This window comes from Sapajus apella, unplaced genomic scaffold (assembly GCF_009761245.1).
Source record: "Sapajus apella isolate SASKATOON/1434 unplaced genomic scaffold, GSC_monkey_1.0 scaffold2, whole genome shotgun sequence".
NCBI classification, from domain to species: domain Eukaryota; kingdom Metazoa; phylum Chordata; class Mammalia; order Primates; family Cebidae; genus Sapajus; species Sapajus apella.
Window position 1 is genome coordinate 19,515,372 of NW_022436942.1, and position 13,460 is coordinate 19,528,831.

At 59.1% G+C, this 13,460-nt stretch overlaps 1 protein-coding gene across 1 annotated transcript in view; it reads right to left on the bottom strand.

The window, feature by feature from the left end:
* LRP1 (LDL receptor related protein 1) overlaps nt 1–13,460 on the bottom strand; it is an 86,081-nt gene that overhangs the window by 16,844 nt on the left and 55,777 nt on the right. The window contains exons 36-55 of the mRNA XM_032290007.1: nt 13,166–13,300; nt 12,874–13,003; nt 12,625–12,751; nt 12,094–12,245; nt 11,883–12,007; nt 11,169–11,546; nt 9,636–9,825; nt 6,166–6,370; nt 5,666–5,858; nt 4,027–4,152; nt 3,690–3,818; nt 3,285–3,404; nt 2,968–3,081; nt 2,468–2,617; nt 2,274–2,396; nt 1,886–2,002; nt 1,576–1,704; nt 1,198–1,320; nt 977–1,117; nt 704–894 (exon numbers count right to left, since the gene is read on the bottom strand). Of these exons, the coding sequence (XP_032145898.1) occupies nt 704–894; nt 977–1,117; nt 1,198–1,320; nt 1,576–1,704; nt 1,886–2,002; nt 2,274–2,396; nt 2,468–2,617; nt 2,968–3,081; nt 3,285–3,404; nt 3,690–3,818; nt 4,027–4,152; nt 5,666–5,858; nt 6,166–6,370; nt 9,636–9,825; nt 11,169–11,546; nt 11,883–12,007; nt 12,094–12,245; nt 12,625–12,751; nt 12,874–13,003; nt 13,166–13,300 (3,098 nt within the window). The remainder of the gene's footprint in view (nt 1–703; nt 895–976; nt 1,118–1,197; nt 1,321–1,575; nt 1,705–1,885; nt 2,003–2,273; nt 2,397–2,467; nt 2,618–2,967; nt 3,082–3,284; nt 3,405–3,689; nt 3,819–4,026; nt 4,153–5,665; nt 5,859–6,165; nt 6,371–9,635; nt 9,826–11,168; nt 11,547–11,882; nt 12,008–12,093; nt 12,246–12,624; nt 12,752–12,873; nt 13,004–13,165; nt 13,301–13,460) is intronic.

The window sequence follows — 13,460 nt, forward strand, 5'->3', positions numbered from 1 at the left end:
GCCTGGATCCCCTCTGCCCAACCTCGCCAGGGGCAGCAGCACATGGGTACTGAGCCCACCCAGCTGGCCATCTGGCCCTCGGTCACACAGAACCAGGTGCATGAGGACGCCGCATTTCCACACAGTGACAGATGTTTCTGCACCCAGGGTTCACAGTCCAAGCCTCCTCCCGTGTGCCCCCTAGCGTCATCTGACAGAGCTGCACGTGCCCTCCGGCTGGAAACGCTTTCTTCCCCTGGCTGTTCGCCTGCCTCAGCAGCTGCTCCTTCTCAGGCTCTTCTGCTGGTCCCCTCACCTCCCTGCTCCTGGCTGTTGCTCAGCTTGGGGCTCAGACTTTGGACTCCTCTATTCTCCACCTACACTGCTCCCTTGGGAATCATATCCAGACTCAAAGATTCAAATAGCATCGCTATGGTGATAACTCGCAGACTTCCCTCTCCAGCCTGGGCCTCTCCCTTGAACTCCAGACTTGTGTATCTCTTGCCTACTTCATGCCTCACTCCTCTCACACCCCGTATCTCATCTGTTAGCAAATCTGCTGGCTCTACCTGCCAGATAGAGGCAGACCCCAACCAAGCAGGTTTCTGTCTCATTCACTGCTGAATCCCCAATGTCTAGGGGATTTATGAATGAATGAGGAGGTAGAGAAAGGCATTCCTGGCGGGTCTGAGGTGTGGAAGCTCCTCCCCAGGGTTGGGCATACCTTGAAGCCGATCTTGAGGTCCTCACAGTCCTGGCTGCAGCCACTGAGCTTGCGGCTGAGACACTCGTTGATGTGGCAGCCACGCTCGTCCGAGCTGTCGCCGCAGTCATCCTGGCCATTGCAGAGCAGGGCCTCAGCCACACAGCGCCCACTGTTGCACAGGAACTGTGACGAGGCATTGCACTTGTGCTCTGCGGAGGGTGGGGGTGGCAAGTCAGCGGGGTCCCAGGCAGTCTGGGGAGGGGGCAGAGGGGAGCCGGGTCTGGGGCCCACCTGGGCTGGTGCAGTGTGGGTTCTTGGGAGCCTCGTCGCTCTGGTCATGGCAGTCATTCTCGCCATCGCACTCCCACTGGCGGGAGCTCAGACAGCGGCCATTGGCACAGCGGAACTCGCTGGGGCCGCAGGTCGGGTACTCTGGGGGAGGAAGGGACCTGTGAGGCTGATGCCCTGACCCAGCCGAGGGCAGGGCCCCTCCCACCACGCTAAGGGCTCACCACACTCAGGGGACTCGTCGGAGCCATCGGCACAGTCACGGTCGTGATCACACACGAAGTGCTTGGGAATGCACTGGCGGTTTTGGCACATGAACTCACGGTCGTCACAGGTGCTGTTGTACACTGTGGACAGAGGTAGACAAGGCCCTTCAGTCCTGCCCAGCCAACGGCCGACTGCCCCACTTGGCCTCCTGTGGTTCTCCGGGTAGAGTGGGCAGAGCACTGGACAGGGAGTCTGGATGCCTGGGCTGCAGCTATGGCTCTGACCCTGCAACCCCCCCACCAAGGCATTTCCTCTCCTGCACCCAGTGTCCCCATCTGCAAAGCGAGACTCTGGCCATTTGCTGTCCACCTGCTCCCCTCCACCAAGCCACTCACAGCAGCCAGCTGCAATGCTCTCGTCCGCGCCATCAGCACAGTCTTTGTCACCGTCACAGAGCCAGCGCTCGGGGACGCACACGTGGGTGCCAGGGCAGGAGAAGGAGGAGGGGCCACAAGTCTTGCCTTCTGTGGGGCGAGACGGGGCCACTGAGAGACTTAGGAGTGGGCAGAGCAGGTGGAACAGGGTCAGCAGAGGAGGCATGCACTTGCTGCTGCGCCACCATCTGCAGGGGTGTCTGTGTGTGGGGTGCAGTTGGGTGGGGCTCGTCCCTGGGGGCCTCCCCTGGCGCAATCCCAGCTTCCTCACCACAGTGAGCAGCCTCGTCTGAGCCATCCCCACAGTCATCGCTGCCGTCACACAGCCACTGCTTGGAGATGCAGCGATGGTTCTGGCACTCAAACTGGGCCTCTGAGCAGAACTTGTCTGGGGCAGTTGGAAGCCATAGTTAGATGGGGAAGGGCGGGGGTCACCCACCTGGGCAGGCCAATACCATGGGAAGGACAGGAAGAGATGCCCATGGCATCCTGCTGCGGGGGTCAGCAGCAGCTACAGGCAGAGTCCCCAAGTCTGTGCTCCAGAGGTGGGGCGTGGGGCAGGGGTGAAAGCCCTGGGTGCCCTTTCCAAGGGGGGCCTTGCCCAAGGAGGGGGGCCCGGCAGGTTTTCGGAGCACTGAGTAGGTGCGGTGGTCACTCACTGCAGTGGGTCTCGTCCTCGCCATGTTCACAGTCATCCTCCTTGTCACACGTCCAGCTCATGGGGATGCAGCGCCCACTGGGGCAGGCGAAGTAATTCAGGGGACATCTGGGGCGCTTCACACCTGGGGGGGGGCAGGTGTGAGGGCTGTGCTGACCGCAGGCTACCACCCACCACACACCTGCCACTGCCCACCTGGGCAGTCACGCTCATCACTGTAGTCCCCGCAGTCGTTGGCGCCGTCGCACACCCAGCTGGGTGCGTAGCAGAGTGAGGTCCGCTCGCAGGGCTGGAAGAGCACGCCCTTCACGCCCAGGCGGAAGTAGCTGCTGCAGTCAGTGGCACCTGGTGGGGGGCAGGGGTGAGGGTGATACCTGGTTCCCCCCCACCCCTGGCATCACCCCTCCCACTGGGGAAGCTGCCAGCCCTAAGGCGCCTTCATGCGTTTCCAAAAGTTGAGTGGTGCCCTTCCAGTGGGGCACTGTCTGCACCGTCTACTCAGTGCCCTCTCTCGGAACCCCATGGGAGCCCAGGAGCAGGAGCGGGATGGGGACACAGTCTGAGGGACATGGAGGCTGCCAGGGGGCAGAGGGAAGGCAGAAAGGAACGTGGGCTGGTGCAGGAGGACCTGAGGCAGGAGATGCAGCAAGCAATGGGGAGGAGCCTGGGAGGTGCCAGCAAAGGGCGTCACTCACTGCAGTTCATCTCATCTGAGGCATCTTCACAGTCCACAAACTGGTTGCAGCGGCTGGAGTTCCCGATGCAGGTCCCGTCCCGGCAGCGGAACTCGCCCACACCGCAGGCTGTCTCTAGAACAGGGCCCGCCCCATACCATCAGCCCAGAGTTTTCTCTGGAGGCCAGGAGGAGGCAGGACAGAGCTCTTGGCCCACAGCACCTGCCCTGGCCTGTCAGAGTACCTTAGACACCACAGGGCCCAAGGACAAAGCTCAGCCAGGGAGAGAGTGGGCAGGAACTGAGGGACAGATGGGCTACGCCAGTGCGCCCACTCACTGTTGCAGGGGATCTCGTCGGAGCCATCCCCACAGTCGTCAGCCCCGTTGCACCACAGCATGTTGGACACGCAGCGACCGTTGTTACACTGGCGGAAGGTCTTCTTGCAGCGGCGGGAGTCTGCAGGTGGAGGAGGCCGTGTGTCAGCCACATGCGCAGGAAAGAGGCTGCTGTGCTGACATGTCCTGCACGTGTCCAGCTCGCCTCCCCACAACCCAAAGGCCCAGTCCAGGCTAACAGTGCTTCTGCCTTTCACAAGCTCCCAAAACTCATGGTCAGGAAGCTGGGTCCTGATCCTGCTCCACCCTGCAGGGGCTGAGGCGGCAGCTGGAGGGCCAGGAGCCTGGGGGAGGAGGACCTGGGCTCTGGGCCTGGAAGAGGCAGGGGCTGGAGGGATCTCCTTACTGCAGTAGGACGGCTTCTCATCAGACTTGTCCTTGCAGTGGGAGACACCGTCGCAGGTCAGGCTGAAGTTGATGCACTCACCGTTAGCACACTCAAACTCATCTTGTGCTCGGCAAGAGGAATTCACCGCTGGGGAGGGAGGTGGAGGGAGCTTTCTGAGCCGGGGCTATGGGCCCCAGTGCCCACACCTCCTCCCCCCAGGAGCTGAGGTCATGATCAGCTTCTTCTTGGCAAAAGGCTTTGTGGGGCTGGGCTGGGGCGTGTGGGGGAGACGGTCACCGTCCCTGGTGTGTGCTCTGGTTCCCTGCCAGCCCCTCCCCCTCCCTCCCTCTCTCACCTCGGCAGGTGAGGTCCTCCTGGAGGATTCGGCCCCCTCGGCATGAGCAGTTGACATGGCCCTGGTGAGTGAGCAGACACAGGTCCTGGCAGCCTCCGTTGTTGATTCGGCACGGAGAGAGTTCACCTGCGCAGAGACAGGGCGAGCACAGGGCTGTAGTGTGTTCTCTGCTATGCATGCACCCAGAGCGTGCCCACCCACTCACCAACTTCCCGGAGCTCCCAAGCCTCCACCTGGCCATGACAGGCACAGCACTTGCAGCCGGTGGGAGGGCATGGGGATGGCTGCTTCGGGAGGGCCAGGTGCACGGGGTTTGTATCAGCTGTGCTGTTGAGGATGTGTGTGCTTTTAGGCAGCGCACTGTGGGCTCTGAGAATTGTTTCTGGGAGATTCCAGTCTGAGGGCCTTGAGATCACGGGTGCAGTAGAGCCCCAGGGCACATGGAAGAGGACTGGGAAAGCTGCAGGTCTGCGGTGGGGGCGCTGGGGCATGTACTCGTGCCAACTGAGGGCGCGTGCACCCAGACTCTCGAGTGTCTGTGTGGCTCCAAGTGAGGGTAGTGACCAGGGTGGGTGGTGGGGGCACCGAGGGCATGGATGAGCCCTGAAGGGCGGGGGTGACATGAATGTGTGTGTGATGTGGAGATGCCAGGCCTGTGCTGCGTCCATCTGTGTGCACAGGTGTCTTGGGGAGAAAGGGTAGAGCAGCACTGAGGGTTTTGCAGTTTCAAAGGTGTATACAGCTGTGTGTGTCTGCGTAATGGAGGCCCAGGGTGAACAGGACCAGCCAAGTGTGTGTGAGGTGTGTGTGGTGTACGTGAGTGCATCCTGTGTGTGGTGTGTGTTTGTGGTATGTGGTGTGTGTGTGATGTGTGTTGTTCGTGGTGGGTGTGTGGTGTATGTGTCTGTGCCCTACATGTGGTATGTGTGGTGAGGTGTGGGTGCTGTGTGTGTATACAGTGTAGTATGTGTGGTGTGTATATGTGCTGCATGTGTGGTGTGGTGGGTGTGTGTATGCAGTGTGTGTGTGGTGATTGTGAATGTGGGGTGTGTGTCCTGTGTGGTGTGTGTGTGGTATGTGTGTGGAGTGGCGTATGTTGTGGCGTGTCTTGTGTGTGGTGCAGTGTGTATGGTGTATGTGTGGGGTGTGTGTATGTGCTGTGTGTGTGTGTGTGTGTGTGTGTGGTATGCGGTGTGTGTGTGGTGTGTGGTGGTGTGTGTGATATGTGTGTTGTGGTGTGTGTATGTGGTATATGTATCGTATGTGTGTTGTGTGTGGTATGTGTGTTGTGTTGTGTGTTGTGTGGGGAGTGTGTATGTGGAGTGTGTGGTGTGAGGTGTGTATGTGGTGTGGTGTGTGTATGTGGTGTGTGTGGTTTGGTGTGGGGGGGTGTGTGTTGGGGCGTGTGTGTGTGGTGTGTGGTGTGTGCATGGTGTGGTGTGGTATGTGTATGGGGGTGTGTAGTGTGTGTGTGGGATATATATGTGGTGTAGTGTGTGTGGTATAGTATGTGTGGCATGTGTGAGATGTAGGGTGTGTGTGGCATGTGTGTCTGTGTGTGGTGTGTGTGTGGAATGTGTGTGTTTGTATGCGCAGGCACGACAGGCAGCAGGGCAAGGCAGGTGGTGGCCCCACTCACAGCTGTTGGTGTCGTTGGCCACGGCAATGATGCCCATGGGCTGCTGGGGGATGTCCACGCGCAGCAGCTTCATGTTGCTGCCCACGTGCTTGTTGGCCCGCTGCACTGCCCGCCGCACCCAGTCGGTCCAGAAGATGTGCTCTCCATACACGGCCAGCCCAAAGGGGTGGACAGGCTCTGACTTCAGGATCACCTGTGGAGACAGCGTCATCACGGCATTGCTCGGGCCTCTCACCCCGTCTCCACCGGACCACAGCCTGGCCTGGCATCCAACAGCCACAGAATGGGGGCTTGCAGAGGCATCCTACCATCTGCTTCATCTAGCTGACGAGGAGCAGGCTGGACAGGGTGGGGTTGCCCAAGGCTAGGGCCTGGAGGGTCTCACCTCCTCCCAGCTGCTCCCACTGTGTCTGTGCCTGACAGCCTCTTCCTTGGCTGACAACCAACCCTGGCCCTGGCCTCCCCTCAGCCACCTGCCCGCCCCCACCCCGCAGACTCACATAGCGGTGGGAGCCGTCATACTCGCACCGCTCAATCTTGTCCAGGGTGGCATCGGAGAAGTAGAGCTTCTCGGCACGGTGGTCGATGGCCAGGCCATTGGGGGTGCGGATGTCCTTCTCGATGAGGGTCAGGACATTGGCTCCCGAGAGTGCTGCCCGCATGATGCTGGGGTGCTGCTCATTCCAGTTGGTCCAGAACATGAGGCTGGGGGCAGAGGGTCAGGGATCAGGAGGCAAAGCCCGAGAATCCACCAAGTAGGGCACGGGCCAGGACGCGTAGGCACCTGGAACCCAGAGGCCCATCAGCACAAGGCAACCTTAGAGCCATCGAGGCCAACAGTGCCCCGAGGCCCAGGAAGAGCCCCGCTATTGCACATACGGATCACACACGACATGGCTGTGTGTGAGGATGAAGGCCAAGCGTGAGGTATGCACACTGCAGTATCTGGCAGTGACTGCCTATTTGCTTCGGAGAGAGACTGTGCAGCCAAGAGAGACAGCTCTGGGATTCCAGCCCTGGCTCCGCCACCTGCCAGCGAGGTGCCCTGAGGCAACTTACTTAACCACTCTGTGCCTCAGTTTCCTCCTCTATGAGGTGGGGATGGTAGCACCACCTGCCTCGCAGGGTGGTTGTAAGAGTGGAAGAAGTTAATCTCATCTTAAGGACAGATGGCACACGCTATGTGAGTATTTCCCAGGAGTTTATTCTTAACTGCTCTCTTCTGTGCAGGGAGGCTGGCTCTCCTCCAGATCATTCAGGAAGCCCTTGTGGAGCTGAGTGTGGCGTGTGTCCCAGGTCCTGGGGTATGTGGGTCCTATCCTCAAGGAGCTCTTGAGTCCCCTTCTCCATACTTTGAGGCCTTTCCCTGTATGGGGTTGGAGCCATCACTCTGCCTCATACCTGCTCTGACCTCGAAGGAGCCTGTTACCCTCTGAGCCTTGGTCAAGGAGGCAATGGGAACAGCCAGCCCCCCATTATGCTCCTTGTGGGGCGGTGCTGAGGCTGGAGGGGGCTGTGGAAGGTCTCAGGGGCTGTCAAGCACCACCCTGGGTGTGATAGAGTGGTCCTCGGACCACCAGCATTGGGTAGTGACTTCTGGGCCCTCGGTCCTAGAGCTTGGCACTCAGCTAGGCCCAGGGTGGTGCAGGGGACCCCACATTCTCTCGCTCCTAGGCCATCCTTATGCACAGTGGAGTCTGAGACCACCAAGCCACACAAAAGCTAGCTCCGGGCCGTGTGCAGTGGCTCGCGCCTGTAATCCCAGCACTTTGGGAGGCCGAGGTGGGGGGGATCACCTGAGGACAAGGGTTCGAGACCAGCCTGGCCAACATGGAGAAACCCTGTCTCTATTAAAAATACAAAAACCGAAAAAAAAAAAAAAAAAAGCAGAAAACATTAGTCATTAGCCAGGCATGGTGGCAGATGCCTGTAATCTCAGCTACAGGGAAGGCTGAGGCAGGAGAATCGCTTGAACCCAGCAGGCAGAGTTTGCAGTGAGCCAAGATCATGCCACTGGATTCTAGTCTGGGTGACAGAGTGAGGCTCTGTCTCAAAAAAAAAAAAAGCAAACCAGCTCGTTTCCAGTTCCGTAACGGGACCTGCCCCGTCCCCGCCCCAGTGCCCCTGGCCCCCTCGCACCTCCACCTCTCCACCATTTTGGCAACAAGTCTGTCTTCTGGCCTGTGAACCTGTCTCCTCAGACCTCTCCAGGTCACAGCCTTCTTGCCCACCCCCAGCGTCTCCAGCACCATTGAACTATCTGCCTTCTGCTGGGCTCAGGTAGGAAAATGGTGCTGCTCTGCCCCTCGGGAGACACTGGCTGCCCCGTGCCTCGGTGAGCTCATGAGAAGCTCTGATCTTTTGTTGTTGTTGTTGCAGAAAGGTGATTTTATTTAGGTAGAGAAAAGAGAAGGAAAGGAGAAGAGAAAGACTTCCACGAAGAGTGTGGAAGGGGATTCCAGAGGGGAAATCCCAGAGAGAAATCCCAGAGGGGAAAGGGAGCTCCCACCATGTGGGAGGGGATTCCAGAGAGCTGGAAATCCCGAGAAGCTCTGCTCTTAAGGGCCTCATCCTGGAGGCTGGCAGGGGTTTGTGATGGCTCTGTAATTGGGAAGGTGGGAGGGAGGCGGCGTGTCCCTCTAGCTGTCACAGGGAAAATTGGTGTCCCGGGCTGCGGCCGGTCATTTTCCTGCCTTGTCAGGATTGGACTTGGCCTGTCAGTCCCCACTGGGGACTCCCACACCTCAGGTAAAACCACTCACACTCACGGTGAGAAGTGGCTTTCCTCCTGGTGTCAATCTCTTCCATGTGACACAACTGTGGGCTTGGTGAACCTGCTTCCCAGGAGCGGGGCGGGAGGGAGCGAGAGGCTTTCCGGGGGCAGCCCAGCTGGACACTCCATGGAGGCTCCAGGCTCATGTGGGATAAGACAGGTGAAGTGGCCAATGGTCACGGAAAGGTGGACTGGACTTCGTCATCAGCTGCAGACGTGCCGGACGACAGAGGCAGGAGGGAACAGAGGGCCCTTGAACCAGGTTGGAAGTGACTGATTTCATTGGGGGCGTCTGGGTCTGGGACATTCACAACGCTATAGAGCAGCTGTGGGTTGTGTTTACCTCTTCATTTCCTAATAAAGCTTTTGAAAAACATTTCAAGCACTGCTGAATTGTGAAAAACCCTGTTGCTTACATGTGGGCCGGGATCCCTAAGGCAAAGGGCTGGGTCATTAGAGGCCCAAACAGCCAGGGTGAGGGCTGCCCCTGCAGAAGGACAGAGCGGGTGGACCCTCCAGGGCACCCGCCTCCGGGTGCTTCCTCCCACCCCTTCCTGGCTTGTGCTCTTAACCTCTCGCACCCTGACCTCACTCCTGGCTGGCCTCAGGCCTGCCTACGCCCCATGGCGTGCGGAGGTCCCCTCTGTCCTCCATGTCTTGAACTTGCCCTTCTTCAGGCTTTCGCTCACATCACTTCGCCGTCCAAGCTGGCCTTCCACATCTTTCCCAATTCCAGGCTCTGTGCCAATCTACCGCTTCCATGATACCCGTGGTCACCGTGTACAGCCCTGTGCCAGTCACCATGCTTCCCACGAGTGTGACTGCTCAACCCAGCTAGGTGGCTTGACAGGCCCAGCCTGAGGCTTCCGTACTAGAAGTTCCGGGAACATTCTTTGCCCGAGGCTTTGGATCCCAGAGCTAAGGCCCTACCCTGTGCCTCCAACATGGCACTCTGATGAATGAATCAATCACAGAGGTAGAGCGTCCCTTTGTGAAATCTTAGCAGGCTTGTATCACAGAAGAGGAACCTGACGCTTGGGAAGCTTTTGCAGCTCCCCCCAGGTTACACAGCAGGGAAGGGTGGAGCTCAGGGGAGGGCCCGCCTCTCCTGCACACCTGCCTGGGTCTGCCTGGGGAGTTTCTGCCGTCCCAAGGCCCACCTCTCCCTGCTACCCCCATCCCCAGGCAGCAGCTCACTTCTGGCACTCGTCCAACACGAAGGCTCGAGGGTGGTCATCTCCAGACATGGTGATGACGGTCTCACGCTCGAAGGCCCCCGGGCGGGTCTGGTCCACTGTGTGGCGCGTGATGGTGGATGTTGTGTAGCTTGTCCAGTAGAGAGTGTCCCAGCCACGGTGATAGGCCAGGCCTTCCACGGAGCCCACGTCTGTGAAGAGATAGGAGCAGTCGTGGGTTGGGAGGGGGGCCAGAGGGTAGCCTGCACAGGAGCCGTGGAGACATGTGCTCTCCTGGCTGGAAGGGGAAGTGTGGGGTATGGGAGTGAATGAGGTGCAGCAGAGAGGGCTCAAGGGTACCAAGGTCTGACTCATTGCCCCCGACCTCTGCTGTCCCCACCCAAATGACCTGTGGTCACCTCCCAACCCTCTCCCTCAAGTCTCCCCACTCAGGGCAATTGGTCTTCCGGGTGTGGTTGCACTTTCTGGAGGTGCAGTTCTGCTGAGTTAAGTGTAATGTAGATTTCAGGAAATCAAATCTTACTTGGGCTGTACTGTGGAGTCCCCTACTTAAAAAGATCCTGAACGGGATTATTTTATAAAGCAGACATCTTAAACTCAGGTTAAAGAACCAAGGCACAGTGAGAGACACAGCTGAACAGCAGTATCAGAGAAAACACTCGAGTGTTAGTGGCTACAAGTGATGGTGGCTGCCAAAAGGCCACGCTGTGGTGTCGTCTGCAAACAGCCAGAGGGGAGGGGGCATCCCTTCCAGGGGACTGGGGATTGATCTGCTAGTCTCTCCTGATCAAGCTGCGAGCATGCAGTACCAAGTTTAGCTTCGGATGCTACATTTTTAGACAGACATGTGGGCTGGACTGTGTACAGCAGAAAATGTCCCAGAGAAGGCTGGAAGGACACGCCTGTAAATGCGGCACCTGGTTCAGTGCCTGGCAGGTCTCTGTGGACCAACTTAATGAATAGATGAGCAAATGAATGAGTCAAAGGACCTGGTGGTATCCAGGCTGAAGAAGAGAAAATGTAGTGGGATGTAGTTTTCAAAGAGCTGAAAGGCCATCCTATGATGACAGCCCTGACACGGTAGCTGCTCTTTCCAAAGCACACACTCCAACCCCAGCTTCGCTGAGCTAAGCCTTCATGCGTAGCTGCTCGGGGAATCCTGTCTCACCACGCAGATGAGAAGGCTCAGGCTTGGCGAGAGCAGGAAACTGACCCAAGTTACTGAAACCCCAAGTGACTGGAGCTCAGCCCCGTCTCTGCAGCCTGGGTGTGTGAGCGCTGGGCTCCACAGAGAACTCTGGCTTGTGCAGTGCAGCCCTGAAGGCAGAACTAGGACCAGTGGTGGGAGGAAGAGGGCCTGATGCTGACTGCAGTCAGGAATCATGTAACTGCAAGGGTGCAGTGGGGTTCAGCTGAGCTGCAGCCACTGGGATTCGGACCCAGGGGAGAATGACTGCTGGGGTGTGAGAGTCTGTGCTGTGCTGCTCCCCACCCCACGTCCCACTTCTCGGGAAGACTTGGGGTCTGGGCTCACTCTCCACAATGGTGATCCTCCTGGAGCCATCGTCGTTGATCTGCTGGATGTTCCCAAAGTGGATGTCGCTGAAGAATATGCGATTGGGGGTGCCCGGAGAGGTGCCTGCCCGGTAGTCAAAGGCCAGGGCGATGACGTTCTTCATGTGCTCAGGGTCCTCGAAGGGCTGCACGGGTGCGTTGAGGTTGTGCTCATCCGACAGGTGGATACTCTTGAGGATGGTGCGCTCAGAGTATAGCAGGTAGCCAGCGTACTCGCGGCACGATGCTCCATCTTCAGCCAGCATCCCATGGGCACAGGCGCAGGCCCGCTGCCCACGGCCCCGGTAGAGGCACAGCTGCTGGCACCCGCCATTGGCCACCGCGCACACGTTGGTGCCTGGGGGAGGGGAGGTCACAGAGGGCAGGGCCTGCCTTGGGAAAGGCTCACTGGTGCCTTTGTCATCCAGGCTTCGGCGAAAGCTCTGCCCACTGCCTTGGTATTCTCAGCTTGGATGACCCTCACCTTCAGGCGTGAGTCCTGAAGCCCAGTGCCCAGGATCTGTCCCAGAGAGCCTCAGCCTTTCCCCCCATCCCTGGGTCTCTCAGGCCATCGAAAAGCGCCCCATGGGTCTAACTTGTCTCCCAGCCCTCTCATTCTGGGTTCCCTAGAGAGCGTAAGCCCAGGCCAGAGTCCCCTGCCCCTCTCCACCCCAGCCCTGAGCCCCGGCCTCACCTTTCTGCCGGTCCCGGTTAAAGACTTTGATGTCTTTAAGCTGGACACCGATGCCGGTTCGCAGGGGCACAGAGTCTGTGGCATTGTCTTTGCTCCCGCGCTTGATGGAGCCGTTGGCGTGAGTCCTGAAGGAAGGACAGGGCATAAGCAGGGCATCAGTGGAGCCACAAGGGAAGGGAAAGATAGGCTGAGGCCAGGATAGAGCCCTCACCTGTCACTCCAGTAGATGAAATCCTCAAACACAGACACTGAAAACATGTCCATGTTGTTGCTGGACAGAACCACCTCGCGGTTCTCACCCGTCTCCAGGTCGATCCGCTCAATCTTGTCTGTCCGTGCGTCACACCAGTACAGCTTCCCATCCTACAGGCCAGAGGCACCCTCACCTCCAGGCTGCACTTGATGCCAGCCCCATGTCTGGGGCAGCAGGGAGTTCATGGGCCAGAGTGGGGCCCTCGGTTCAGCCTCCCCCACTCACTCCTGCCTCCTGCATACGCTCCTGCCCTCTGCCCTGCTGACAAGGCAACCTTCAGGCGTCCCTCCACTTCCTGCTCCCCACTTCTGAGTGACCCCCGCCCATCATCTTAGGTAGCAGGAGCCCTATTCTGGGTGGGGGCTGGGCCGGGAGACCCTGTGACATCCTCTGGGCTCTGTCTTCCCGGAGTGGGCTCATCACAGGGAGCAGGGCCCCGGATCAGGCAGGGATCTACCATTGGCTCCAGGGCCAAGTCGGCAAGCGAACCTGGTAGTCCACAGAGATGCCGTTGGGCCAGCTGATGCTGACGTTGACCAGCACCACGCGTTCCGTGCCATCCAGCCGAGACCGCTCGATACGCGGATACTGACCCCACTCAGTCCAGAACAAGTACCTGTGGGGTGGGGATGGAGGTGGGAGTCAGTCCCCAGACCCTGGAGAAGACAGGGCCTCATCAGCATGGGCCGTGGGCAGAATGACAAGGCCAGACCCGAGCCAGTCTGTCCAGCTCCTCACCCTTTTTCCGGGTGGACAGTGATGGCCCGGGGCTTGTCTAGACCCTGGGAGATCACCACGTAGCGGAAAGAGCCATTGAGCCGGGCGACCTCGATGACATCGAAGCCCTGGTCCGTCCAGTAGATGTTGCCTAAGGAGGGAGTTGGTGGGGCTCAGGGAGGTTGGGTGAGGACAGGTGGAACTGGCATCCTCTGAGCCCCCAGGTACCCCTGCAGCTCCTCCTCCTGCTCCCGCCGACTCCTCCCCAGTCCTCCGCCACACCTCAAGCCCCACGAACCCACCCACTGCTCACCTGCGATCCAGTCCACTGCGATGCCCTCCACGCGGCCAATGCCATTGGTCACCACATCCTCACGCCACGTCTGGTCCCTCTTGGCCCGGCTGATTGTGCTCAGACCCATGTCCACCCAGTAAATGGTGTCATTTTCTGGAGGTGGAGGAGGTGACATGGGGATGCCCAATAAAGCAGGGTAAGGTGAGGGTCAAAATCTCACAAGGCTCAGGACAGAGGTGAGAGACTGCCGGAGGGGCCAGGTGCTTGGAAGGGGAGGTGGAGGGGAGGTAGACAGTCAGGCAGCCTCTCACTG